Below are 27,272 nucleotides of genomic sequence, written 5' to 3' on the forward strand. Positions count from 1 at the left end.
TTCCACAAGGCTCGACTGATCGGCCTCATCTGTCCCTCAAATCTTTAAAGATTTTTTTTTTTTAATGTAGCTATTTCCATTGCAGCACGGTCTTTGAGTCGTTTTGTGGAAGTTCATTGTATGGGTGTCTCATACTTTCTGTGACAGAAAGTATGGCATGCTTTTTATTTCCTTATCGAAATAGTTTCTAAGCTCGAATTATTACAAATAAGTTGTGTTGAATAACCTTGTTTGCACCCCGTTTTGAGGATGGATTCCCAATAGACTGCCTTGTGTAAAGTTTATGGCTTGTGTTGTTTTGAGACTGGGTCTCCTAGTTCGTACTGACCCCCAGCTGGCTGTGTGAAGGACTATGACCTTGAACTCCCCAGCCTCCTGTTTCCACCTCCAGCTGCTGAGATTACAGTCACATGCCGCCACATCCAGTTGTTGTTTATGTCTCAATTGACCCCCATAAAGGTTGTGAGGTTAAAATTTCACTAACAGTCAGACTGTCTGCAAAACAGTAACATGTTTTGTATAGTTCTGGAAATGATCTATGACGAGCATATTTTCAGTTTCAAACGGGTGAATTTATTTAGAGAGAGAAATCATCACATTGATATTCAAAAATATCCAACAGAAATCTACCGAAGAAGCTCCTTTAAGGTAGCCCGGTGGAGCTCCCAGCCGAGAGTCGCTGGCAGAACAGAGTAACCCCTTTGGTGAGGTTTTGCAGTAAAGGAACAAATAGCAGCACAGAGAGATAATATCAAATTGTATACTTGCTACACCCAACAAAAACGACCGAGGAAGTTGGTAGTCAGCTGGAGTTCAGGCGCTTTTACATGCTTGGGTAAACAACAGGAACCTTTATTGGAAATGGTCACCTAACTGTTCTCCTAGGCACAGTGCTTTCACTCCTAGGTTGTTTTGCTCTTCTCTTTCCTTCCTATCACACAGATAGGGGAGCCAGCCCATTCAGACCTTGGACTTTGAGACAAACATGGGTCTGAAATGGGGGTTATCAACCCTGCCTCCAAAACCAGCTTCTCGGTGAGCTCAAACAACACAGTTTGCCAATGTGACAGACATGTCTGGATTTTTTTTTTTTTTTTTGTGCTGGGGATCAATCTTAGGCCTTGCACTTCTCTGGCAGGCTAAGCTAGCACTGTCCTTCCAAACTTCCCAGTCTAGAGTTCTTAATTTTTAGGGCCGACAGTTGTTAGCAAAGAAATCTAAGTGCCCAATAATGGATAAATATTTGGGTAGACAATGGTCTATCCCCTTGCTGTGTGGAAGACTTTACTAAAGAGGTGTGCAGTCAGGCTATGGCTACAGAGCTTTTTCTCTGCAGCGGACCTTTGGATGCTGCGGATGGAGCTGGGATCAGGAAAGACACTCAGATTCCTGGAGGCATTTCTGATATCTGTCTGATCATCTGTCATTAGCTTGACACAGGAACCCTGGGGATGTCTGTGAGGAGGAGAGCCTTTACAGAACATTTCTTCTGCTCTTGATTTTAGATGTTGGGACTCTTAGGTGACTTCATCCTTTTGTCTCTTTGCAGTGTCTCAGACATCACTCACTGCCAGCCTCTGGGTCTCTTCATCCCAGGGGTTTCCCATATCATGTAGACGTACCTTAAGTTACATCTTAAGTAAATATTAAGTAGATATTGTCAGTGACTTGCAAACATTTTTTGTACAGGTGACTAAGAAATGTCCTTCATGTGCCCTGACGTGGATGGCTGGCAGCTGCCAGGCACTCAGCAGTGGTCACAACTTTTCTCTTAACCCTTTTGTATTCTCACATGGTTTCTATTTAAGAGGAGTTCAGACAGTGTTAGGGCACGCACTATAAGTGAGCTGTCCTCGGGGCTATGTGAGAGATGGTTTGGAGCCAGAGCTTTCTTTCTCTAATTCTTCATTGTTTTCATCCGGAGCCCCCTTTGGAGGGTTTCACTGACTTAGCTCAGAAGAGGGACCTTGGCAAATTGCTTTTATACCCTCCTCTGATACAGCAGGACCTTCAGAAGCATTGGCCCATCTCTGCAGTGGCCTTTCTCCTGTTGTTTTTTCTTGCTGTTGTCCTCTGTATTTCCTGTACTCTCTGGTGAGAGGTTTATAAACATAGGTTCCTCCAAATCAGACTAAGAATTAGGGGTGGGGATGTAATTTTGAGATAAAGCTCTTGCCTCTTCACCCCCAGAACAATAAAACAATGCCCAAACCAGCAACAAAACACGCCAGTCATCTTTGGCCTCCTTGCTTTGAACTTTGTCGGCCGAGGCTCCGGGTGATGGAGAATTACTGCTGGCTTGCTGGTGGCACACAAGTCCCAGAATAACTGAACACTGACTGTGTGGATAGGGCAGCTGTGTACTGCAGGTCATAGAAGGGAGAACTGACAGGCACCCTAACAGGAGAGGGAGCCAGCACTGTTGCCTTTAAGAGGAGGGCCAGTGATTATCCTTGGGATTCAGCAGACAAGCATAAACTTTGTGGATTATGGCACTTCGAAGTGGAGATTATGCTTCTCAGGCAGAATATGCTGGGTGGGGAAAGGTTAGAACCACCAGGATTTAGGACATGAAAACAAATAAGCCTAAAATGAAGGGCTAAAACTGTCACTAGAAGCCGGGCAGTGGTGACGCATGCCTTTAATCCTAGGACTTGGGAGGCAGAGGCAGGCGGATCTCTGTGAGTTCGAGGTCAGCCTGGTCTACAAGAGTTAGTTCCAGGACAGGCTCCAAAGCTACAGAGAAGCCCTGTCTCGAAAAGCCAAAAAAATCAAACAAATAACAACAAAACCTGTCACTAGAATGGCAATGGCATGAGGAGAGCTGGGAGAGAAGCAGGATGGGAAGGCAGTTTTGTGAGGAGTGTAGGACCTGACAAGAGAGCAGAGACTGTTGGGATCTTCCTGCTAGGAGACATGTTCTGAGCTGCCCTGGCTGAAGATGTACTGTTAGCATCTTTATTCTGGGTTGTATTGTGAGCAAAAGACATAGTCTTAGTTGTCTGTTTTATGTCTGTGTTAACTTTAGACTAGTCATTTATGTGGGGAGGGTCAATCTGATCTGCTCTAACCAGTGTGCAGAAGTCTTTATACTGGTCATTAGGGACATCTTTTTTTTTTTTTTTTTTTTTTTTTTTTTTTTTTTTTTGGTTTTTCGAGACAGGGCTTCTCTGTGGCGTTGGAGCCTGTCCTGGAACTAGCTCTGTAGACCAGGCTGGTCTCGAACTCACAGAGATCCGCCTGCCTCTGCCTCCCGAGTGCTAGGATTAAAGGCGTGCGCCACCATCGCCCGGCATTAGGGACATCTTACGGGAAAATTGACCCAGTGTCCCAGTTCTCAAGGTGCGAGGAAAAATTTCTGTGGCCTGAGGCTGAAGGCCCTGACAGATTACCATGGTGATGGAGACATTGCAGCTTGGTTAGATATCAAGAGAGCCCTGAGTCAAGGCTGTAGATTCAGGAACCTTCCAGGACCATGTGAAACTGCAGTGCCCAGTGATTCTTTGGCTGCAGAATTTGGTGGGGGCATTTTCAGGCCAGATTGCAGGTTCTGTGCTGTTTATATTTCTTCGTGTGTGTGTGTGTGTGTGTATATGTGTGTGCACGTATGCATGCACATGTGTTCATGTGGGTGGGTACATGTGTGTATATGGAGGCCATAGATTAATGTAAGAAGTCTTTCTCAATCACTTTATACCCTTTTTATTTATTGTTTTAAAAAGTTTATGTATTTTATGTGTATGGGTGTTTTCCTTGCCTGCATGTCTATGCAGCCTAGCACCATATGCGTGCAGTGCCTGTCAAGGCCAGAAGGGGACATGGGAGCCCCTGGAACTGGAATCACTGATGGTTGTGAGTCACCATGTAGGTGCTAGAAATTTAACCTAGGTCTTCTGGAAGAGCAGTATATACTCTTAACTGCCGGGCCATCTCCAGCCTCTTGTACCTTTTTTTTTTTTAGGATTTATTTTTATTATTTTTAGTCATATGTGGTTGTGTGTGTCTGTACATGCGTGGGTATGTTCACTTGGGTACAAGTGCCAGAAAAGGATAGAAGCATCAGATCCTCTGGAGCTGGAGTTATAGACAGTTGTGAGCTGCCATGTGCACCTGGCAATTGAAACTGGGTCCTCAGGAAGAGCAGCCAGTGTTCTTCTGAACCAGCTCTCCAGCCCTCTACTTTGGTTTTTGAGACAAGGTCTCTTACCAGTTTGGCTGGGTTGATTGGCCAATGAGCTCCAGGGATCACACTTGGTTTTTACCTGGATGCCAGGGCTCCAGCTTTTCTTCCAGTTAAATTTCTAGGTATTGCATCATTTATATATGCTTGATGCCAATGAAAAGAAGCCAAAAATTGAATACTGTGCCTGGTACCCGCCCAAAAGCCTTCCCCTCTATCTCTTCTCCTTCCGGTAAATTATCCTGCTGTTTCTTTATATATAAACAGAAAACTGAAATTGTTACAACTCAAGCTATGTACTAGTAGCTCAAGTCATGCCCGTTTGTGGCAGTGTCTGTCTGCCCTCATAACTGATTTGTGGACAGGCCCCACACTACCAGATACCAGTCTATCCGAGAATACCAATGATACATCCTGTATGGTAGATGCATAGTCATTGAGTGGGCCTCTCAAACCAATTCCCCACATCCTCAAAGCCACACATTTCTTCATGGTGTTACTTGGGAATAAGACTCAGCCTGAATACAAGCCACATACTACTGATTCCTCATGGACCATGTGGCATGGAACCTCCCTCTCCCCTAAACCCTGTAAGAAGGTACCCCCACTCTGCTTCAGGGGCCAGAATTGTCCCAGAGCCCTTCCCTCGTGCTGTCTTTTCATGGTGCTGATAACTCTTGGATTGAATCTCCTACCCAGGTCCCCTCGGAACCTCAAACCCAAAACTTTTCGGTGATTATATTTTTGTTCTTTATTCCTTACTTAGAGCTTAAATACATTTTAATACTTGATAGGGATTTTGCATTAATGCCCCATTTAGTTTAGAATAGCTCTTAGTGCATTAATACACTAATGCGTTCCCTTATTTATGTAAGATATGTTCAATTTTTTTTTTATATATTTTTGAGACAGGGTCTTACTGTGTAGGCCTGGCTGGCCTGGAATTCCCTGTCAGCTAGGTTGATGCTGAACTAACAGATATCTACCTTTCTTCCTCAGTAATTTCTCATTTTTTGGTTGTGGAACTTGGTGAAAGAATTATTTTTCTTAAAGTTTTGATTCCTACTTTTTTTTTTTTTTTTTGAGACAGGGTCTCTCTACATGGCCCTGACTGTCCTAGAACTCACCATGTATACCAGGCTAGACTTGAACCCGTAGAGATCTGCCTTCCTTTACCTACTGAATGCTGGGATTAAAGGCATGCTCCACTATACCTGGCTGATTCTATTTTGCGGGGAGGCAGGGTTTCTCTGTGTAGCTTTGGAGACTGTTGGAACTTGCTCTGCAGACCAGGCTAGCCTCAAACTCACAGTGATCCTTCTGCCTCAGCCTCCATAGTACTGGGATTAAAGGCGTGTGCTACCACCACCCGGCAAGTGCTGAAATTATTAAATTCACATTTTTCCTGAATGAGAACCTCTCGAGGCATCATTGGAGCCCATCACTTGTACATTGCCTTCCTTATAGTCTTCCTTTGAAAAATGAGTTCATATTCTCTTACTATTTTCTGACATTTGAAGTGACCCTCGGGACCTTTGAGAACTGTGTGGGAAGAGTCTTGATTCGCCAGATGCTTGGCCTTGCTTGATTGTATAGGTTTGGCTGCTCTCATGGTATGGAGTTTTCCTTTCTGGGGTCATCTATGGAGCCTCATTCTTAACCTGACTATATAACAGTGTAAACTCTGAGCTTCTAAATGTTGTTTAAGCTTCACGATATCTAGCACTTCCTGTGGGAATATCTTCGACACTACAGCCAGAGTGATTTCTTCATTGTTAACAAGCATCCTTAGCGTCAGCAGCTGTCTTTCTACAGTCTTCAAAGGAGGCTTTCTCCAGTCAGCCGAATGAAACTGTCCATCTGCCTTGACAGGAGCTGAATTAGGCAGTGATGATCTGAAATTCTTCAGCAAATCTCAGGGGGTCCTGCTAGGGGTTAGGAGACCTGTAATCAAAAATTCCAACCCAGATTTTCTTCCTCTAGGCTTCAGCCTTCTATCTTGTTTTTGGGAGAGGAGAGTACTTTATTTTCTTAAATAGTTGGCAATTTTTTTGCAATCCCAAGGTCATAAATATATAACCCTCTGTGATTTTTCTTAGAGATTTTTTTTTTTTTGCTTCGTTTTGTTTTGTTTTTCGAGACAGGGTTTCTCTGTGTAGCTTTGGTGCCTGTCCTGGAGCTAGCTCTTGTAGACCAGGCTGGCCTCAAACTCATAGAGATCCCCTGCCTCTGCCTCCCAAGTCCTGGGATTAAAGGCATGCGCCACCACCGCCCACCTGGCTGAGATCTTGTTGTTCTACACTATGATGCATTATCTTTTGAGATGGGCTCTTGCCATATTGCCAAGGATGGCTTTGAACTCCTGGTCTTAAGGGGCCCTCCTGCCTCAGCCTCCTAAGTAGTCATGATTACAGGATATGCTAATGTGTTTGCTTATTTCAAATCAGTATTTATATATGATGAAGAAGGGTGTCAAATGTGATTTTTTTCTCATATTAACATCTGATTATTTAAATATAAAACAACAGTTAGCTGGGTGGTGGTGGCACACTCCTTTAATCCCTGCACTCGAGAGGTAGAGGCAGGTGGATCTCTGTGAGTTCGAGGCCAGGCTCCAAAGCTACAGAGAAACCCTGTCTCAAAAAAACAAAAAATCAAAAAACAAAAAACAAACAAACAAACAAAAAACCCCAGCAGCAACACAAAAGACCTTTTCCTATTAAAAAAGCACTATATACCTTGATTATTGCAAATTAAATCACCATATGTGGGTCTGTATCTGGATTCTAGACTCTGTATTGTGGTGTAAGTCTAAGAACTCCACCCACCTTTTTCCACAGTTGTCCTTGGCACATAGGCTTTATCCCAAGAGAGGCTGTCTTAGCCACTGTTCTATTCCTGTGAAGAGACCGTGTGACTATGGCAACTCTTATAAAGGAAAGCATTTAATTGGGGCTGGCTTACAGTTTCAGAGGCTTAGTCCATTATCGTGGTAGGGAGTATGGCAGTGTGCAGGTAAGCATGGTGTTGCAGAAGTAGCTGAGAGTTTCATCCTGACCCCAAAACAGAGAGATTGGGCCTGGCATGGGCTTTTCAAAATTCAAAGTCCACCCCAAGTGGTGTACTTCCTCCAACAAGGCCACACCTCCTAATCCTTCTCAAATAGTGCCACACTCTGGTAGCTAAGCATTCAAATGTATGAGCCTATGGGGGCTGTTCTTATTTAAAACACCACAGAGGTTATAACAATCTTTTCCTTTGATAGAGAATGTTTTTGGTTTTGTTTTTTGCTTTCTGAGACAGAGTCTTTTTATAACAGTCCTGGCTGTCTTGAAACTTACTGTGTAGACCAGGCTGGCCTAGAAATGACAGGGATCTGCCCTCCTCTGTCTCCCAGGCTCTGGGACTAAAGGGGTGCACTGCCACAATGGGTCTGATACAGGGCTTTCTTCCTCTTGGGGGTTACTGGATAAGACAGGAAAGGGTGATAAAGAAAGAAGAGGTGCCAGCCCATGGTGGCACAGGCCTTTAATCCCAGTGCTTGGGAGGCAGAGGCAGGAAAATCTCTGTGAGTTCCAGGCCAGCCTGGTCTCCAGAACTAGTTCCAGGATAGTCAAGGGAACCCTGTCTCAAAACACAAACAAACAGGAAAAAAAAAAAAAGAGGTAAAGTCAGGAATGAGGGAGGATACTGTGGTGGAGAAAAGAGAAGACAGTACTGAATGAGAGGGGCCACGTTGCAATAAGCAAGAGACAGAGATAATAAATAAATAAATAAATAAATAAATAAATAAATAGAATGAAAACTAAAAAGGCAGGAGCTCTGGGAGAAAAAGCATGAATGCTCAGAAACAAAGATTCTGATGAATGCCTTGTCACAGATTCTCTGCGACAGCAAGAGTCTACCCAGTAGAGTGCTCAGATAAATCAGTGAGCCATCAGTCAAATGAAAGCAGGTTCAGACTCCAGACTCCAGGGAGGACTCTCCCATGTCTACCTGAGGAGATGACAGATATTTGGGCACAGAAGGCTCAGTCTGTCACTTGGCACTGATCCTGATGACTGCTGAGACCGGATCATACCTGGCGGTGGGGGAGGGTGTCTCACATTGAGTGCCTATACTGTCGACACAGAGCAGAGCTCTTGCTTTAAAGGGAATAAGACATAGTTTATCCTGAGCCCAGTATGAGAGGCCATGCTGGAATCACAGACTCAGGTTAAATCTCAATCTAGAAGTAGTTATATAAGCTTCCAGTCATAGACTATAGGACAGTCAGAAATTTGTGTATTTACCGAGTACATTGGTGGAGACATCAGGGAGGTGGGTTACAGCCAAGCAGTAAATCTTTGCTGTAGGCTTCAGATCCTATCTAATGACATCTGTAGCTCCTGGGTTAGTGGAAGCTCGTGGTCTTCGAAGTCAGTACATTCCAAAGGTCTTACATCATAATCAAAAGGATGTTAGATGTCCTACCCAAGGGTCTAAAGATAGCCCAAGGCAGGTTTAGCTCTAAATCTGTAACACTCCAACTCTAAGGTTCTAACTCGTCAGTCAGCCTGCAGAATTGTCCCCGCTGTGGCCTTTCCAGAGTACCCCTGCTCACCCCTCTGATGATGGGGCTGTGGCAGTGCTCCCTGATGCATGCAGCGTCTGTAAACCCTAAATAAACCTTAATTTCTGCTTTAGTTGGTGGTAGCTATGCATGTTGAAAAGTGGTTATCTGGATGACACTCGAGAGAAGTGCGTGTCCACCTTTGGTGGTGGAAAGAGCACAGGGCACTCGCTCTTGCTGACCTCGGACTGATTGCCGCCTGCTGCCTGTCTTTGTGCTCTTGCCGTCAGTGTTACAGGTGGGAGAAGGCCCATAGCCCTCTCTGTGAGAGCCTCCAGGGGCTTCGGATGTGGGGGCAGCAGTGAGAAGGCAAAGCTCTCTCTGCAGGATGTGGCTGAGCTGCTTCGGACCAGAGCCTGCAGGAGGGTCGTGGTCATGGTGGGAGCTGGCATCAGCACACCGAGTGGCATCCCAGACTTCAGGTATGGCACAGTTCCCTGTGATGTCATTCCCCACTCTGTTCTGCAGGGCTCAGCCTCCCCCTTCTGTCTCTACAGATCCCCAGGGAGTGGCCTCTACAGCAACCTGCAGCAGTATAACATCCCATACCCAGAGGCCATTTTTGAACTTGACTTTTTCTTTCACAATCCCAAGCCGTTTTTCACACTGGCCAAGGAGCTGTACCCTGGGCACTATAAGCCTAATGTCACCCACTACTTCCTTCGACTGCTCTACGACAAGGAGCTGCTTCTGAGGCTCTACACACAGAACATCGATGGGCTCGAGAGAGGTGAGCCGCTTGCTCCTTGCATGCCTGTGCCTGCTCCTAAGGAGGACTGTCAGTGCTAGTGTCTATATGTCATCCCTGGGATGTTACCAGGCAGCTGCTATGCCTGTGCCACTTCTGTGTTTGAGCCACAACTGAACCCTCTCTGTAGGCCTGTTCTCCCACACACCTTCTGGGGTTTGAGTTTTGGATGGAACTAAAGTTCACATTATTTTGAATCTGGTGTGGACCTATCTCTTTTTTTCCCCTCCTGCTTTCCTCTCTTCCCTTTTTCTTTCCTCTCTGACTCCCTCTCTCCTAAGGAACCCATATGTCCTTTCCCTCAGTTTCCATTGCTGGCACATGGCCAGGCCTTGTTCTCTGTCCTCTTTTAGCCTCCGATTGTTTTCAGCAGATCCCTCACCTCATAATGTTCATATAGAAACAGAGTCAAATATCTCTGGATATCCCTGGAAGATACAGCCTTGTGAAGCATAGCTCTGGTAGTGTTATATGAAGAACCACCAGGATTTCTGTGTTATCCTGGTCAGTCAGACATGTTATGGTGCTGCTTCACCCAGTGACAGCAGCAGTAAGGGAGAATTTGCTGGTGCTTCCTCAAGGTGCACTCTGCAGCCATGACAGTAGTCAGTGAACCTCCTCAGACACGGGGGGTGCCGTGGTCTGAAGAAAGGCGGCCCCCTGCTCCAGGGACAGGATTCTTCTAAGGAAGAATCTACAGCTCAGAAGCACAGAGACAGCAGTGGCTGCCCCACCAAGGCTTCCTTTTCCCCCAGACAGGACAGGTTTTGGGGGAAGGTAGGAATTCCCTGGCTTTGGGTTTGAGCACTGCAGTTACCAAACAGTAGCAATGAACTTCATGAGAAAGCTTTGGTTGTTGAGAAGGTTCTGCTATTGCCCATGCTGGCCTCATGCTGGCCTCCTTGAATTTCCTCTCACAGACTGTCTTAGAACTCTCAGTTCTTTAGCCTCAGCCAGGATCCAGGCATGAGCCACCACACCTGACTGAGAAGTCACTTTCTGATCACTTGTCAAGCCACACAGCTGTTTTTGTCCTGTCAAGTCCAGAAGCTGTGCTTTGTGCTTGCATAGTCATCACGGGCTGCACACTGAGCTTTGGTTTGCATTTCAGTGTCTGGGATTCCCGCCTCAAAGCTGGTTGAAGCTCATGGGACCTTTGCATCAGCTACGTGCACAGTCTGTCGAAGGTCCTTCCCGGGGGAGGACTTCTGGGTGAGTTACCTCGTGAAATTGTTTCTGCCTTCTGCAGCCCTTGGGGGTGGAAGATCTATAATAGTGGTATTTTATGATTGTTTATTTGCTTGTTTCTGAAGCAGGATACTCACAGTGGTCTGAAACTCACCATTGCCTAGGCTGGCTGGCCAGGGAACCCTATGGATCCACTTTTCTCTGCCTCTCCAGAGTGGGATTACTAATTATATGTCACCATGCCTGGCTTTTGTTTGTTTATTTGAGACAGGGTCTCACTATTTAGAGCAGGTTGGCCTGGAACTCACAGGGATCCAACTGCTTCTGTTGGGATTAAGGATGTGCTAAACCATGCTTGGCTCCTTTATTTTTAATTAAAAAAATACATATAAAAGAACTAAGGCTGGAGAGTATAGGGAGATGGCTGGGTGGATAAAATGCTGGCCAGGTGTGGCAGCCCACCTAGAATCTCAGATTCCTAATACAAACTGATAGCTGGCTTAGCTCTGCTAAACCCAAAGGCCTGTGTTTGGATTCCCAACACCCATGTAAAAGTTGGGCTTCATAGTTCTACATGTCTGTAACCCTGGGTTGAGTGGGTAGAGACAGGTGTATCTGTGGAGCTCATTGGCCCACCAACTAGCCTAACTAGTGAGCTGCAAATGGGGAGACCCTATCTCAAAACATAAGGTGAAGCCAAGCCGTGGTGCGCGCGCCTTTAATCCCAGCACTTGAGGCAGAGGCAGGCAGATCTCTCTGAGTTCAAGGCCAGCCTGGTCTACATTATTATCTAGCCAGGACTAGATAGAGAGACCTGTCTCAAAACACACATGGCACACATATGGAGAGTGATGAAGAAGGTGCTCAGCTTCCACCTCTGTCTTCCATAGGCATGTGTACAGGTGTGGGTCCACATTTGCAGTACTATTCTGTAAGGTCCAGAGAATCACCTACAGTCGCTGTGCTTTCTGTTTCAAGCAGTGAGTTTGTTAAGCATATAGCAAACAAAAGGAAAAGAACAAGCAGCAGAATGTGGGTAAGTAGAAGAGGCAGACAGACAGCAAAGCTTTAGGCCAGAAAGGTGGCTTAGTTTAAGTTGTCTGCCACCAGGCCTGATAAATTGAGTTGGAAATGATTATCGTTTCTTTCCTTCATCCCTGGCTCCATCTCTCCCCTCCTTGCTCCATTCTTCCATTCCTTCTGGGACATCAGTTTGGAAGTTGTTATAGTTTAGAGCAAATGCTCTCCCACACATGTCAAACATTTGTATGTTTGAGCACCCAGCCTGCAGCTAGTGCTGGTGTAGAGCCTTTGGGCTATGAGGCCTGACTGACAGAAGTAGGCCACTTGGGTGGCCCTTTGAAGGCTGTACCAGCTTCAGGTTCTGGTCTTTGCTTTCAGCTTCCAGGTTGGCCATAATATGAAAGCTGCAGCCGTGCATTCCCATCTTCACAAATGGAGCCTGTCTTAGTTAGGGTGTCTATTGCTGTGAAGAGACACAGGCCGTGACAAATCTTAGAAAAGAAAATGTTTAATTGGGACTGGCTTACAGTTCAGAGGCCTTGTCAATCATCATCATGGTGGGATATTGATGGTGTGCAGGCAGACATGGTGCTGGAGAAGGAGCCAAGAGTTCTACATCTGGATCTCCAAGCAGCAGGAAGAGACTGAGACACACTAGGCCTGGCTTGAGTTTCTGAGACCCCAAAGCCCACCCCCAGCGACACACTTCCTCCAACAATGTCACATCTACTCCAGCAAGGCCACACTTCCCAGTAGTGTCAGTCTCTCTTAATCTATGGGACCGTTTTCAAACTTCCACAGAGCTAATCCTGGCACCATGATGGACTGAACTCCGTCTCCAGCTGTGAGTCACAATAATATTTCATCCCCTAAGTTGCTTCTGTCAGGCACTAGTCATAGTTCTGAGAAGAGTGCTGTGACCAAAGCTATATAATCTCTTTGTGCCCTTTTAGTAATAACTAACATGTACACACTTCTTTTTGTTCACATTTCAGATATTTTTCCTAGCTGAGTTATAGTGTATACTTGTAACTGCAGAATTCAAGGGCTAGATGGTGGGGGATTGTGAGCTCAGGGCTAACCTAGACTACGTAGTAAAACTCTCTAAAAACCCTCATAAGGATCTAAGATGTTTCCTTGTAGTAAGCATATAGCACAAAAGTCATTATTCATACCATTTTTAAAATATTTACTTCATGTATGTATATATGTGCCCGAGTGCATATATGTGCACCACGTGGGTGCGGGAGCCTGTAGAAGTCAGAAGGCATTGGATGCCCTGAGACTGGAGTTACAGACAGTTGTGAGCTGCCATGCGGGTTCTGGGACCTGAATCTGGGTCTTTTGCAAGAACAACAAGTGTGCTTAACCACTGAGCCATCGCTTCAGTCCCCATTTTCATAATTTTTAAATGTAGTTCCAAGGTATTAAGTATATTCTTAATGTTCTGCAGCCATTTATTTATTTCCAGAACAATCTTTATTATACTAATCAGAAACTCCATAGCTATTAAACACCAGCTTCCCCCGAGCCTGCGGTACTGTCCCTTCTATTGTCACCTGTAGAGTCACTGCATCATGGAGTCATTCAGTACCTGTCCTTTTGTGACTGGCTAGTTTCAGAGTGTGATGTCTTCAGATTTCGCCATCCTATAGTGTGTGTCTGACTTTCCGTCCTTTCTAAAATTTGCTAATACCCCACTCTGCAGCTGGCCATGCTTTACACTTGCGTTCCTCTGTTGTTGTAGACTTGGTTTGTTGCTACCCTTTGGTTATTGAGAGTGCATGTGGGTGTGCAGATATCTCTCTGAGGTCCTGATTTCAGTTCTTCTCACTGTATTCCTAGGTATGACATTGTATCCTATGGGAAACCTAACTTAATTTTTTTGTGGTTTCATTGGACTTTTTCACAGAGGCTGCACCAGGTACATCCGTTGTCTCCTGCGCTGTTCTCCTCTGCTGACCTTGTCTGTTCTGCACAGAACTTTGCAGCTTTGGTGCTGTCAGGGTGTTCTTCATTTGGATGGTTATGCTTTTGGCATTTATCATAGCTTTTTTTGTGTTTTTTCCTAAGGGGTTAAATGTTTTAGCTCTTACATTTATGAATTTGATCCTTTTTGAACTAATTTTTGTGTGTAATATATAATAACTTTTGTATATAATATATATTATATATATATGGTTCCAACTTGTCAGACGAGATAAAAGTCAATCTAGTTTATCACAAAGAATTACGTTTATTGGAGTTTATTTGTTAATCATGTTTTCTGCTGAGTTTTCAGACGTTTCCCTCAAGAACTTGCAATTTCACTGTGTTTTTGTATAGACCCCTTTTCTTTATTCTACTTGAAATGCATTTATCATTGCAGGGTAATCCCCAGTCATTCTCTCTTCAGACGTTCACCATCTGGCCCTGTTCCTCCCACTCTGTGCACTACTCTGAATAGATGCGTCTCTCACCTTCTCTCCGCCAATCATGGGCACTGGGCAGTGTCTGCCATTGGTACTACTTGTGTTGCATTCTGGGAGATTTCTTTTGATCTGTTTCAAACTCATCAACACATTGTTCTGTTACAGAGAATAAAGTCCTTTCATTGAATTTTACTTTTGTTTTTTACTTCTAGAAGTTTTGCTTGATTATTCTTTTTTTAATCCATGGCATTTAAAGTTGTTATGTTTTTAATAGATATTTCAAGCTACACATTTTTCCCATTAATTTAAATACCATATAGTTTTATTGTCTGTAGCTGATAATCTCTGACATATTTTTGCAGTCATTTCTAGCTGTAAAGATTTAGTTTACAAGGATGTTGCTGTGTGCTTTGCCAGAAAGTGGCACTGCTTCGTCTTCTGTTTGGCGTGAGACGTGGTCTAGGTGTGTTTGTTAGTCCATCTGCTTTACCTTATTCTGCACCGAGGCAGCCTTTGACTTTGCCAGCAGTGAGCTGACGCTGACCCGAATGCCTTCTAGGGTGGAAGCAGTACCTGGTCACTTGGGCTTAAACGGGCCTGGCTTATGCTACCTTTCTCACTGTATGAGGGATGCCCACAAACCTGTCTGAGGACTGTGGTTCATCCCAGGTGGAGCCTACAAGAGAATTTGAGGGTAAAACTGGGCGATGTCTAGTATTTGATTTGAAATATTTCACACATACCGCACCCCCCCCCCCATTTTTTGAGGATTGTAAGAAGCAGTTGACAAAATTACTAAATCCACATGGGGTCCATTACTCAGTTCAGATTTTGGACATGTTTAGAATTTCCTTGAGAAGCTCTTGTCTTTTCCTCTTTTTAAAGTCACCTTCCTTGGTTCTTGCCCTCTGATTCCCCAGGCCGATGTGATGGCAGACAAGGTGCCCCACTGCTCTGTCTGTACTGGCGTTGTGAAACCTGACATTGTGTTCTTTGGGGAGCCGCTGCCTGCAAGGTTCCTTCTACATGTGGCCGATTTCCCCATGGCAGATCTGCTACTCATTCTTGGGACCTCCCTGGAGGTTTGTTGAAAGGCACGTGGGGATGGGTGGGAGGGTGGAGGGTTTGGAGGGGGGTAGACCTGGTTCATGGTGCTGTCTTTTCAGGTAAGCAGAGTCAATGGTAATGACATCCCAGGGTTTGGGAGCAATGGCTGTGTAGTTGGGCATAAGGGTATAGTAAAAGGTTAGCTATGAGGCAGGATGGAAGGGACTGATCCAGATCCAGAGCTGTCCTTTGGGATGGAGAACAGATGGCAGTCCTGATCTTTGATGGGAGAAGGTTGGCTGCAGCATCATCAGTTTAGCTGGTAGGAGGCAGTTGGAGGACCAGTTGGGGTCTGCATGTGGGTATGAGGCTCCTGGGAGATGACCACTGGAGGTGGACAAGGAGTGATCTGCCTCTGAGTCTGAATGCTAGGAAATTCCCAAAAGGCATAAAGAGGTAAGACAATGGGCAAGGGCCCAGCTGTATGTAGTCATAGGGGCAGAGGGGCCAAAAAGCGCTCTGTTCAGGAGACCAGATGTGCAAAGGCTTAGGGCTGTGTGAACCCAGCCTGTCCCTGCTACTGTGTGATGTGAGCCAGGCCAGTCCTGGTGCTTTAGACCGCCAAAGTCAGATTTAAAACCAAGGCACAATTAAGGGTGGTGTGCACAGAGGGGAACTATGAGTGGACATTGTGGTGGGGGCTGGGGAGGGCTCACATTGCAAATGTGGCGGCTGCTTAGTGTGAGCCTTGTCCGTGAATCTCAATAAAGAGGTAAGGGCATCCACTTAAGTTTTGGCAGGGCACCCCATAGTGTCCAGCAATGAGGCCAGGGTCATAGGGATGACCATTGGGAAGTCTGGTGCCCTGACTCTGCTTAAAAGACTCCTGTGGGCCGTGCTGTGAATTGGTCCTTGCTGTTGGGGTTGGATGGTGCTGGCAGGAAGTAGGTAGATCAGCAGGGACCCAGAGCTGTAGGTGTAAAGGCAGAGAGCACTGTGGCCTGTGGGATATGCCTGTTCCTGCTGGGTGGGACTGAGGAGAGCAGTGCAGACAAATACCTTACATGTACTTGAGGTAACAAAGGGGGATGTGGGAGGCAGAGTCAGGAGGGACCTGGGGAAGGAACTGGGCGAAAGGTGAGCAAGCGGAAGATTCCAGAGAGCTGTCAGATACAGGCTTGGAATAGAGGATAGGCTTGGGTGGGGTACGGGGACAATTAAGGGTTAACAGGTGGGTTCTCCGGTCTGTGGTACTTAGAAGTGTATGGGCCCTGCTGGTTATGGCAGCTATCAGATAAGGACACTAAGACTACATCCTTATTCCTCAAGAAAAATGAAAATCGCCTTTTCCCCCTGGTTGTCAAAATACCATATTGCATTTTTCTTTGAGACAGGGTCTCTCTACATAGCTCTAGTTGTCTTGGAACTCACTATGTGGACAAGGCTGGCCTTGAATTCAAGAGATTCACCTGCCTCGGCCCCCAAGTGCTGGGATTAAAGGTGTGCGCCACCACTGCCTGGCCAACCATATGCTTCTTTTAAAAAGACTCGTTTATAACAACATAGTTAAAATGAAGAATCTTTACTTCTTTTAAACTTCATTTTATTTATTTATTTATTTATTTATTTATTTATTTATTTTTGGTTTTTCGAGACAGGGTTTCTCTGTGGCTTTGGAGCCTGTCCTGGAACTAGCTCTTGTAGACCAGGCTGGTCTCGAACTCACAGAGATCCGCCTGCCTCTGCCTCCCGAGTGCTGGGATTAAAGGCGTGCGCCACCACCGCCCGGCTAAACTTTATTTTTTTATTCTACATATGTGGGTGTTTTAGCTGCATGTATTTCTGGTGCCTGTTGAGACAAGAAGAGGGCATGATTCCTAGGAACTGGAGTTAGAGCTAGTTGTGAGTCGCCATGTGGGTGCTGGGATTTAAACCCCAATCCTCTGGGAGAGCAGCCAGTGCTCTTAACCTCTGAGCCACCTTTCCAGCCCCAAGAATTAGCTCTAAGCCCAGTAGCTATTAATATTCTGGCCTGTTCTCTTGAGTTCTTTTCTTGGGGACAGTTGGTCAGAGGCTGAACACTGTTATGTGGATGGCGTGCACACCCGTCTGGAACAGCCTTGCTGGTGTCCTGCTTGTCGTGTGCCTATGAGTGTGAGGCCCAGCCAGGAGGAGAGGGTTGACAGATCTGCAGTGTCCTGGATCCCGTGGCTATGGAAACAATAGTAACATGCTAGATTGTGGAGTACCCAGGATCTCCACTGTGTCTTATAATATATGGCATATAAAACCATATGATCTTTTTAAAAATCTGAAACATCCAGAATTCTGAAACATTTCCAGTTATAAGGGTTGTAGGACAAGGAATTGTGGACCTATGAGAAAAATTCTGTAGGCAGCTATTTATTGATGGAGAGCAGAGACAAACAGTATGTTTGTATTGTCTGCCTGTGGTGGCTGTCCATGTTTACACCCATGCAGGGACTCCTGCTGATAGTGTACGAGGCTCCATTTTCCCACATTTTCACCAATACCAAAAGGACATGTTTTACTTTTCTGCCAGTGTGAAGTTAAAAGCAGGTTTGAGGGATGCTGATGGGGCTTAGTGTGTTACTTGCCTAACATGTACAAAACCTGGGTTAGTTCCCCACGTGGTGTGAGAACTTATATGTGGCAGTGCTAACGGTCACTTTCTTTTGTCTCACCTGTTAGAATGTCTAAAACATCTTTCCCTATACCCTTACCTATAAACCCTATTTTTAGAACCATTTTTTAATATTTGTTTATGTGCATGCCAGAGGACAATTTGTGGGAGTCATTTCTCTCCTTCCACCATGTGGGTCCTGGGGATCAAACTCGGGTTGTCAGGTTTGGTGGTAAGCTCCTTACCCACTGAGCTAGTAAGGCCTTCACTTATTTTTTCCTTCAAGAATTGTTATTGAGACTTTCTGGCCTGGCTTGCTAATTTATTTTGTTTGAGTGTTCACTTGTATGTATGTACACCCTGGGTGCCTGGTACCCACGTACAGGGTACCCTGGAACTGGAGTTACAGACAGCTGTGAACTGCCATGTGGGTTTTGGGAACCAAACCCAAGTCCTCTGCAAGAGCAGCGAATGCTCTAACTGCTGAGCTATCTTTCTAGTCCCTTATTTTGCTTTCTTGAGGTGAGGGTCTTTTTTTTTTCTATCTCTGGGGGTCTTTATTACCCTTTTCTGTTTATTAAGCATATCATTTAAAGGGAGAAGGGGAGGGTTGGGGAGCGCTTGGGGGAGTGGGATGGTTGAAATGGAGGAAGGATGGATATGGGAGCAGAGAAGAGATATCTTAAGGGAGCCATTTTGGGGTTGGCAAGAGGCTTGGCTCTAGAGGGGTTCCCAGAAGTCCACGGGGATGTCCCCAGCTAGGACCCTGGGCAGTGAAGGAGAGGGTGCCTGAACTGGCCTTGTCCTGTAGTCAGACTGATGACTATCTTGAATACCACCACAGAACCTTCGTCCTGTGATGAATGGAGATAAGAGACAGAGACCCACATCAAGGTGAGGGTCTTATGTAGCCCCCGGTGACCTTAAACTTGCTGTGTAGCTGAGGATGACCTTAAACAGCTGACCCTTGTCCCCACCTCTGACTGCTGGGATTACAGGTGCACCACTACTGCACCTGTTCAACAACTGTTTTGTTTACATTTAAGTCCATGATATATTTGAAATTTCTTTAGTAAAAGGTGAGAATTGACCTTTTTCCTCTCAAGTAAGAGCCAGGCACACCCCTTAATCTACACATTTCCTACGCTCTTATTCTTGGTGCAGACATATGATGGCAGCATTACCCTTTAGGAAAGTGAGGGGGACCCAGGAGGTGAGACAGTAGCAGGATGGTAAGGGGCGCTTGCTCTTCTATGCCAGGCGAGTATAGGAGAGGCTCAGAGCAGGGCCCAGGCTGAGTGGACAGAGCTGGTGGGAGGAAGGCAGAACATGCAGACTGGGAGGAAAGATAGCGCGTGGGGGAGAAGTCAGGGTTTGTGCTGGCACAAGGAGCAGAAGAGAGGCAGGCTACAGATGGGAAGAAGTCACTCAGACCAGGGGCAAGCTCTTGAGTCACAGTGTCTGCCTTGTCTCCTACCCCAAGGTACCAGTGGCTGCGAAGCTGAAGCTCAGTGTCCTGTTGGTACATGGACACCCTGCCCTTCACACCCTGTCTTTCAGGTGGAGCCTTTTGCTAGCTTGTCTGAAGCAGTACAGAAGTCAGTGCCCCGACTGCTCATCAACCGAGACTTGGTGGGTCCCTTTGCTTGGAGTCCTCGCAGTAAGGATGTGGCCCAGCTGGGCGACGTGGTTGAGAGTGTGGAAAGGCTGGTAGACCTCCTGGGCTGGACACAAGAGCTGCAGGATCTCATCCAGCGGGAGACTGGGAAGGTAAACGCTCTGGGCCCAGTCCAAGAGTGTGCGTCCTCTTCTGGGCACTGACTTCAGTGCATTGCGGGCATTAGGAGGATGGTGCTCCTACATACTTGGTTCCTACCCCACAACTCACTGGGACATCTTTCTGTGACCTAGGGGAGGGAAAGGGCTGAGAAGCTGACATTCTCGGCACCCTGCACGGACAGAGCTAACCAGGAATGATTTATTAATCAGTGTCATTATTCATTACAGCCACTGGGAATAGGAAGCCAGACAACACTATGTTCTTGAGACTTTACAGTATCTGTGACTCAGAAAATGATTTCCTATGAGAATTATGTTATATGTGTTTATTTTCTATAGTGGTACGCAAGCATTCAACCCCCAACTCTATGATTATAGACAGGAGCAGCACGGCCCAGAGGATTCCACCACGATAGATCATAACTGATGTTCTGTTGTTGCTAAGATAGAATCTTAAGAAAATTCCAGCCCCTTATCTGTCTTGTGCTCTGGGCCATGGCCAGCAGTCTCCTCACCTTCACTAGCAAAAGCTCCCAGACGCTTGTGTTTAGTCTGAGCTCTTAATGAAATGGACCAAAGAAAAGCAAGGATGAGCCTTGGCATTTACTGTTTCCACAGATGAAATATAACCACCAGTATCTTTTTTATCATTTTGTTTCAAAATTTGGCTCTTAGGGCTGAATGTACGCTGGTGCCATTTCTTGGAAAACAATCTTTAGTTAGCCACCCATGTTGTGCTAGGCCTTCTGGGATCCCTTTTCTTGTACACTTTAAAGTATTTTGCTTGACTCCAACGACTGCCTCCGGATCTGGGACGCAGCCTGTATGTGTGTGAAGTTAACTGACCTCCTGTCTGTTCCAGCTGGATGGACAGGACAGATAAAACTATTGTCACCTGCGGGAAAGTCACACAGGAGATCCTCTCCAGGGAGACATGCCTGAAAACAGCTTGGACAGGTTTACAAATCTGGGCCAAACCGCGTGTGACCTGGGTAATGGTCTTCTGAGGCTGCCTTCGGAAAGACCCTGGGGCCATGCCATCACACTGCAGAGGAGCTCCATGTGTCCCACCACTGCTGAAGCCTGCACTGTAGAGTGCGCCTTTCTAGCAGTGGGTGGCACAGCATGTCCATCCATCGCCAAACCAGGGATATACCAGGGTAATCTCACATGCCCGTCTCTACAGAGGCATCTTTAACAACAACAACAAAAAATCATTTCTCGCATGAAATAAATTTTAGTATAAAACTTGGCATCCTTTCATTTCTATCTTCAGGACAGTAAGCGTTAACGTATTTCAGGTAATGTGGGTGTCCTCCTCTCGGTGACAAGACTGAACTGACTCACCCTGGTATTAACTCAGGCTCCTTTTCTACAGTCCCGCAGGAGTCCCATCTGCCCAGCCTTTGCTAAGCCACTTTCTGCTATCCACCCAGGCTTCTCCAGCAACGGTGCTATAACCAGTGGCAGGCGTTACTCTGGGAGATCCCATGCGTCTCTTATTTTTCCTGTCCTGTGTGCAGCTATGATTAAGCACAGCTGCTTCCTCCTTGGCTCCTACCCAGAGGATATAGTGCAGGCTGTTTCCCAGACAGAAGTACCTCCCGTTACTGCACCCATTCTGACCAGGGCTGACGGGCAGACCAACAGCAGATTCCAGGGAATGGGGCCTCCTATCTTTGTTCTCCAACAACAGCAGATGTGCAGTGATCTAGGAAATCTTAAATTCTAAGAGAATGGAATTAGTTTCTGTTTAACACCCTTTCACCTGGCCACTCCACAGGTGTCCAGTCTCGTCCCAGACTCTCTTTAGTCTGTGCCTCAGAAATCTCAGATTTTACCTTGTCTTACAACCCTTGCCTTCAACAACCACTAAACCAGTGCTTGTGACTGACTGAGCTTTCAGCCAGTGAGGCTCAGGTATGTGAACAACGCAGCGGTGGTTGGACCAGGACCAAGAACTTAGAAGAGGCCACTGGCCCTGTGCTCAGTGGGGCCACAAACAGGAGCTGTGATGCTCTGTGTGTTTCCTGGCACACTTAAACAGTAGACTCTTCATGTGTGAAACACATGGGCTCTGGGCTGGCATGCCAGCCCAGACATGCCTATACAATGTACACCTCCTAAGTCACCACCCTTATACATGCATGTTCATTTATGTGCCAAGGCGGCTCTGCCCATGTCTGCAGCCACGGCATATGCTTGGCAAACGTCAAAGAAACAATTTCACTTGTGGAAATTAAGGGTGGCTTCCCAGTCTTCACAGAGAGTACGACTACCACAGTCCTAAACACAAGAAACTGGACCAAAGGCAAATCATGGATAGTGTGGGGAGTAAAGAGAAAGGCTCCCCTGCTGGAGAGGAGTGTGGCTTCTCTAGGCAGCACCCCAAGGACACGTCTGGAAGCAGCACCAGGTCTGAAGGGGAGCAAAACCGCCGTCATCTTCAGTCAGGGTCTGAGTCGGGATCTGAGGACAGCTGCCCCTCCATAGTCTCACACATGGCATCTTGCAGAGAAGTGAGGTGACCCCGGGGACTCATCCCCATGGGTTGGATGACTCTGTGCCTGCAGGAAAGCACAGTGTGGCTGGGGAAGAGACCTAGTGTGCAGGGCAGGGGGTTAACTTAATCAGGCCCAGATCCTAACTGCCACCTAACTCGCCCTGCGACGTCAGGCAGTCCTATGCATTTGTGTCCTCATTCTCATCCTCTATAAACAGGACTTAATGCTAACTGTGCCCTCTTTTCTGGAGGGTTACCTCCGGGGCAAGTCATCTCAAAGTCTAATACAGCCTCCCTAGGATCCTAATCTCTGCTAAGCCAGTCTCCCTGGGCTCAGAAAACAGAATCGTTCCCATGTCTCCTAGCTACAAGTCTTCCTCACAAGACACACCTGGAGAGCTTGTCGAACATGTTCACTAGCTTCATGGCCTCATGTTCCTTCTGCTCCTCTGTCATGCCTTCCATAGGATTGGGTGGCTTCTCTTCCACTCTTCCGGTCACGGGGTTGATGCTGCTCCCCAGGAATGGTGCGTGGGAAATGGGTTAGTGTGTCGCTATAGGGAAAGTGGGGCTATGTGGGGCAGGAGCTCTCCATCCTCAGGCTTAGGGCTGGGTTAGCCAGAACCCACCTTCTTGTTTTTGGTGGTGGTGAGACTTCAGAAGGGAGATTCCCCCACCCGCCATCCCCCGAACACCAGCAGACAGCTCTTGCCCAGGACCTTCTGGTTCCCAGAGAGCCCACCTGTTGGGCCTTAGTACGTTCAGTATGAACACAAGTGCCTGATTTTAGGTCTTACCTATTCCTCAGCCTGTCCTGTGTTCTACTGGTTCTGGTTGGGGGCAAGGATAAGGGAATGGGGCCATGGAGGATCCCAAGTGTCTATTAGGGGCACATACCTGGCCTTGGCTTCCAGGTATTCCTCTGTGTCTGTGTCCTCATCCTCCGAGTACTGGCCCTCGGGCCGGCCCCCAGCCATGAGGCCCCTGGCAGCCAGGAGACCAGCAGCATTCCCGTAGCCTGTGTACTTGATGAATCGGGGCACTGAAGACCAGGGCAGAGGTCAATGTGTGAATATGGCTGAGGCAGGGAAGGCCTGGGGCGTGGGCTCCCCCAACTCACCACTCTCCGAGCATAAGACAAAGAGGAACTCAGCAGCTACCCTCTTCACATCAGTATCCAGGTGAGTCATGAGACGGACAAGCTTGTTTCGAAGTAGATCCCCCACCTCAGGCCGCGTCTTCACATCCCTCAGAGGGGGCAGGACCTAGGGAGGCAGCTCTTCTGAGTGTTGGCTTGGAGCCGCCAGGGACCTATCAAGAGGATCCAACCCATGTTCCCCAGCTCCATCTCCTTTTCCAAGTACCTGGGCCTTCAGGAACTTCCTGGCAGGACGGTGCATGCGGGCACATTCCGTCAACACGCTCAGCACGGGTGCCACACACTCCTTCAGCCTGTGGGTCTGCAGAAGGGCTTCTGTCACTGTGATATGCCCCCATGTAAGATGGGGCACACTGCACCTTCAACAAATGGTCTGGCAGTAAACTCTCAAGAGACCATGCTGCAGCAAGTTAGCTAAGGGTCAAAGGTAGTGGTGCGTATTTTTTAGCTTAAGAAAGTATGGAAACACTAAACCAGTCATGGTGGCACAAGCCTGCAATCCCAGAGCTTGGGAGGCAGGAAGATGAGATGGTTAAGGTCATCCTTGGCTACACAGGGTGTACGAAACCCTTAAAAAGAAAAAGGAATGGAAATAGGACTGGCTTCTGGAAATGACTGAAAAGCGGTGACTTGGGTCAAACAACTCACTTCTTTAAGACTAAGCGCTACAACTATAAACCAGGACCATGAACAAAACAAGAAGCATCTGAAGCTGTCTGCACACCTCAGGTACACACTGCCCTCAACAAACAGCAAAAACAAACAATAGAGTTTCTAAGCGAAGTGCCTCATGGACAGCAAGCAGTGTGCCCATTCCTTCCCTCCAGCAGTTCCAGCAATAGGGGCCGGGAGTTACAGCAATGGGGCAGGCAGTCACAGCTAGCATGTTCGGCACCAGCTCCTTTGGCCTCACCCAGCTCATAGGTACTAAGTGCTCTCTGGCTCCTCAGAGATCTAATGAACCTCTCTATGGCTTTCCTCTGTGTGAGCGCCACAAGGACAGGCTAGATTGCCAGCTCTCTAAATATCCCAAGGGGTAGCGGTAGGAGTCAGGAAACCTTTGGTTATGTCTTAGGATACAGAGGGACAGCTGGGGGCAAGGGGTGGGGTGGGGTGTCACTCTAATCCCAGCACTTGGGAGGCAGAGACAGGCTGATCTATGAGTTCGAGGTCAGCCTAACCTACAGAGCGAGTTCCAGGACAGCCAGGGCTACTACACAAAGAAACCTGTACCTGTCTTGAAAAACCAAAATAAAAACAAAAACATCCAGAAGGACAACTGATGTTGTCATCTATGGCTGCCCATGTATGGGAGCATTCGGAGCCTGGGGGTCACAAGCAGGAACCAAAGGCTCCTGAGAACCACATAGACCTTAAAGATAACATTAACCTTGGTAGACCCCGAGAAACTTGCTTTTCTTTGGTAACCAGCAGTGAGGTTCACACACATGCTGTATCCACAAGCTTCTGAGAGGGTTTGACTGAGCAGCTCCCATCTGGTGGGGCCACAGAGCACAGAGGAATGGTCCAAGTGAGACCATCAAGCCGACCTCCACTTGCCAGAACCAATGGTGCAGAAACAGTAGCCACAACTGGGGCCAAAGCCCGTGGGTGTCCACACAGCAGGTCCTCCACCTACCTGGTGCAGACGCTTCTCAAGGAAGGCAAGAAGGGCACTGATCACTTCCATGTTGACTCCCATGAACTCTAAGGAGCCCTCATGTAGCTCCAGGGCGAGAAGGACATCCAGACATTTGAGGGGCAAGTTCCCCAGGAGGTTCACCGTGTGTCTGGGGACAGAGTAACTCTTTAGCACAGATGTAACCCCTGGCTCTTCTCCTGGGGCACACAGGATATAGGGGACTGAAGAACAGCACTGAGGACTAGAGGCGAGGGTAGGTGGTACCCCTCGCAAGTTTGGTGGGGAGACGGTAGACACTCAGCCTGTCCCAAACTGTCTGAACTGAGATACCAGGCAATCTCTGGAAACCAAGGTCAGCTGAGGTACTTATTGGTCACCACCCAGCAGGAGTAGGAGATCACATTGCCTTATAATGCCATGGCCACCATGGCCTCCACCTTACCTCAGAGTTCCTGGGGCTCTCTGGAAACACACTGGTGTCCCAATCCCCTGACAAAGTCATACTCTACGGGGTGACCTGGTGCTTCTGATTCACAGCTAGGGTTGAGGACTGCTGAACCCATGCCTAAGCACTCCCCCCACCGCGACACAGTATAAAGCCTGCCCCTCACCCATGGAACTCCTCCGTGCGGTCTCCAGCAGCAGCGACCATCACACAGTGCCGCAGAAGGGTCCCCAGGTACCGGTAAAGAGCAGCGTCTTCCTAACCAAAGGCAGAAAGAGGCTCTTGTAAGAAGGGGTCCCTGTTCCTGTGCTCCAAGGTCACCTAGAGCCGATCACTAGGCTTTATCTATAGCACACTCGGTGGTTCTGGCTACCTGAAGCCTTGTGGCGAACACGTACCCAGTCGGTGCACAACACGGCTCAGAAACCTTCCTTGAATTCCCTGCCTAGATGATTCTATTGTCCTTGCCATACCTGACACCCTGGAACTTGAGGCACGAAGGAAGCAAAAGCACAAAATGTCCCAGTTGAGCAGAGTTCCACCATGACTTTAGGCTACAGCTTACCTCATCCACCTCCCTCTTGACAGAGTCAAAGGTGATGTTAAAGAGCACTTTGAGGATCTCCATGGCCCGCTCGGTCTCCTGGGCCGGAAGTGCCACCGGGGGCTTTTCTGTAGGGGCCACCCCCAGGGTCAGTTCCAGCGCATCCGTCAGCAGGCGCACACCATCCAGCTCCTGAAACAGTTGCTGGCGCACATCAGTGCGAAGGGCTGTTAGCAGGAAGAGGAGCCTCAAGTCGAAGAACTGGACTTCGTGGGGATAGCTCCTTTTGCGGTAGAGTCCCACACGCTCAGCTAGCCTCACCACCAGGCGAGCCTCTGCGGACAGCATCTGTGCTGTCGGACTGCTGAGCACGAGATTGCACAGGCATTTGAGAGCCTCGAGGAGGACATCCATGTCTGGGGGCTGTGGGATGGGCTCCTCTGAGATGGTGATGTCAGCATAGCAGGCTAGAGCGTGAAGGCTCTGGCGGCTGGTAAATGAGTCCAGGCAGCTGCGGTCTCGGGACAGGATTCGAATAGTCTGCAGCCAGGTGACACGGTGTGATGGTGACAAGCCCTGCTCCAGGACGGAGACCAGCAGCTTTGCGAGTCTCTGTGGGGAGGGACAGAAGTGGTTCCATCAGGTCCTCTTCTTGGGGTAGCTCATGCCCGCCCTCGGAGTCCCTTGGGCCAACACCTACCTTCCTGTCCTCCTGTTGGGCATCATCGAAGGTGAAGCTCTGGGAGTGCTGCAGGGAGATCCAGTACTTAGGTCCACACGCAGCAGGTAGGACCTGCGCTCAGAGCAGCCGGTGTGCTGCGACTTTAGAGGCAGCAGCCATCACTCTGGACGTAAGGCAAGGCCCATCCTCGCCTCCCATACACCTGCCCCACCACTGAAACACCCGAGGCCCAGCCCGCGACCCACCGCCGTGCTCCCTGCCACGCTCGCGCGCACACCCCAGCCCCGTTGCGCGCACACCGCTGCTTCCTCTCTCCATGAAATTTCCTCGGCGGCTGCCGGGTGCCTCTCACCTCCCGGTTGAACGACTGAAGAGCTTCTGTCATTGCATCTTCCTCTCCCGTCTCCAAGGCATCCGCAACTGCCCGGGGCTCCATGGCCCCTGGCACCGGGTGCTGGAAAGCTTGGGCCGGGAAGACGCAATCGGCCAAACCCAGGGGCTCCGCCCAGGTCCGGAAGTCCAGCGTCCACGCGTAAGGGATGCCGGGAGCGCGGCCGAGCCGAAAGGGTGTGTGCGGGCATGGGGCGGGTCCCGGACTGAAGGTGGAGCCCACCTGGCCGCGGTGGCCGAGCAGGCGGTTTGTTCCCTCCCCTCCAGCCGGAGTT

The 27,272-nt window shown here is 47.9% G+C and overlaps 2 protein-coding genes across 3 annotated transcripts in view; one reads left to right on the plus strand and one right to left on the minus strand.

The window, feature by feature from the left end:
- The window catches only part of Sirt3 (sirtuin 3), a 21,277-nt gene extending 644 nt beyond the window's left edge, over positions 1–20,633 (plus strand). For both annotated transcript variants that reach the window (XM_057779122.1, XM_057779123.1), the window contains exons 2-7: positions 9,023–9,214; positions 9,290–9,522; positions 10,652–10,752; positions 15,083–15,244; positions 19,414–19,623; positions 20,495–20,633. In XM_057779122.1, coding sequence (XP_057635105.1) covers positions 9,168–9,214; positions 9,290–9,522; positions 10,652–10,752; positions 15,083–15,244; positions 19,414–19,623; positions 20,495–20,515 — 774 coding nt within the window. In that variant the 5' untranslated portion in view covers positions 9,023–9,167 and the 3' untranslated portion in view covers positions 20,516–20,633. The remainder of the gene's footprint in view (positions 1–9,022; positions 9,215–9,289; positions 9,523–10,651; positions 10,753–15,082; positions 15,245–19,413; positions 19,624–20,494) is intronic.
- A 226-nt stretch (positions 20,634–20,859) lies between these two features.
- Positions 20,860–27,269, minus strand: Ric8a (RIC8 guanine nucleotide exchange factor A). Its single transcript, XM_057779118.1, has 10 exons — positions 26,960–27,269; positions 26,626–26,673; positions 25,947–26,537; positions 25,548–25,639; positions 24,934–25,084; positions 23,500–23,595; positions 23,256–23,400; positions 23,033–23,177; positions 22,527–22,646; positions 20,860–22,199 (listed from the first exon to the last, which is right to left on the minus strand). Exons 1-10 carry the CDS (start codon positions 27,041–27,043, stop codon positions 22,079–22,081), a joined length of 1,593 nt encoding a protein of 530 aa, XP_057635101.1. The 5' UTR covers positions 27,044–27,269; the 3' UTR covers positions 20,860–22,078.
- Positions 27,270–27,272: the final 3 nt, after the last annotated feature.

The sequence above is a fragment of the Chionomys nivalis genome, chromosome 8, assembly GCF_950005125.1.
Source record: "Chionomys nivalis chromosome 8, mChiNiv1.1, whole genome shotgun sequence".
Classification (NCBI taxonomy): domain Eukaryota; kingdom Metazoa; phylum Chordata; class Mammalia; order Rodentia; family Cricetidae; genus Chionomys; species Chionomys nivalis.

What these genes read in the sequence shown, in the direction of transcription:
- Ric8a (XM_057779118.1), bottom strand. Translation starts at nt 27,043, where the DNA reads ATGGAGCCCCGGGCAGTTGCGGATGCCTTGGAGACGGGAGAGGAAGAT. An exon ending in GGAAGTTCCTGAAGGCCCAG is followed by an intron (nt 23,401 to 23,499) that starts GTACTTGGAAAA and finishes CTGCCTCCCTAG; the next exon opens with GTCCTGCCCCCTCTGAGGGA. An exon ending in ATGTTCGACAAGCTCTCCAG is followed by an intron (nt 22,200 to 22,526) that starts GTGTGTCTTGTG and finishes GCTTTCCTGCAG; the next exon opens with GCACAGAGTCATCCAACCCA.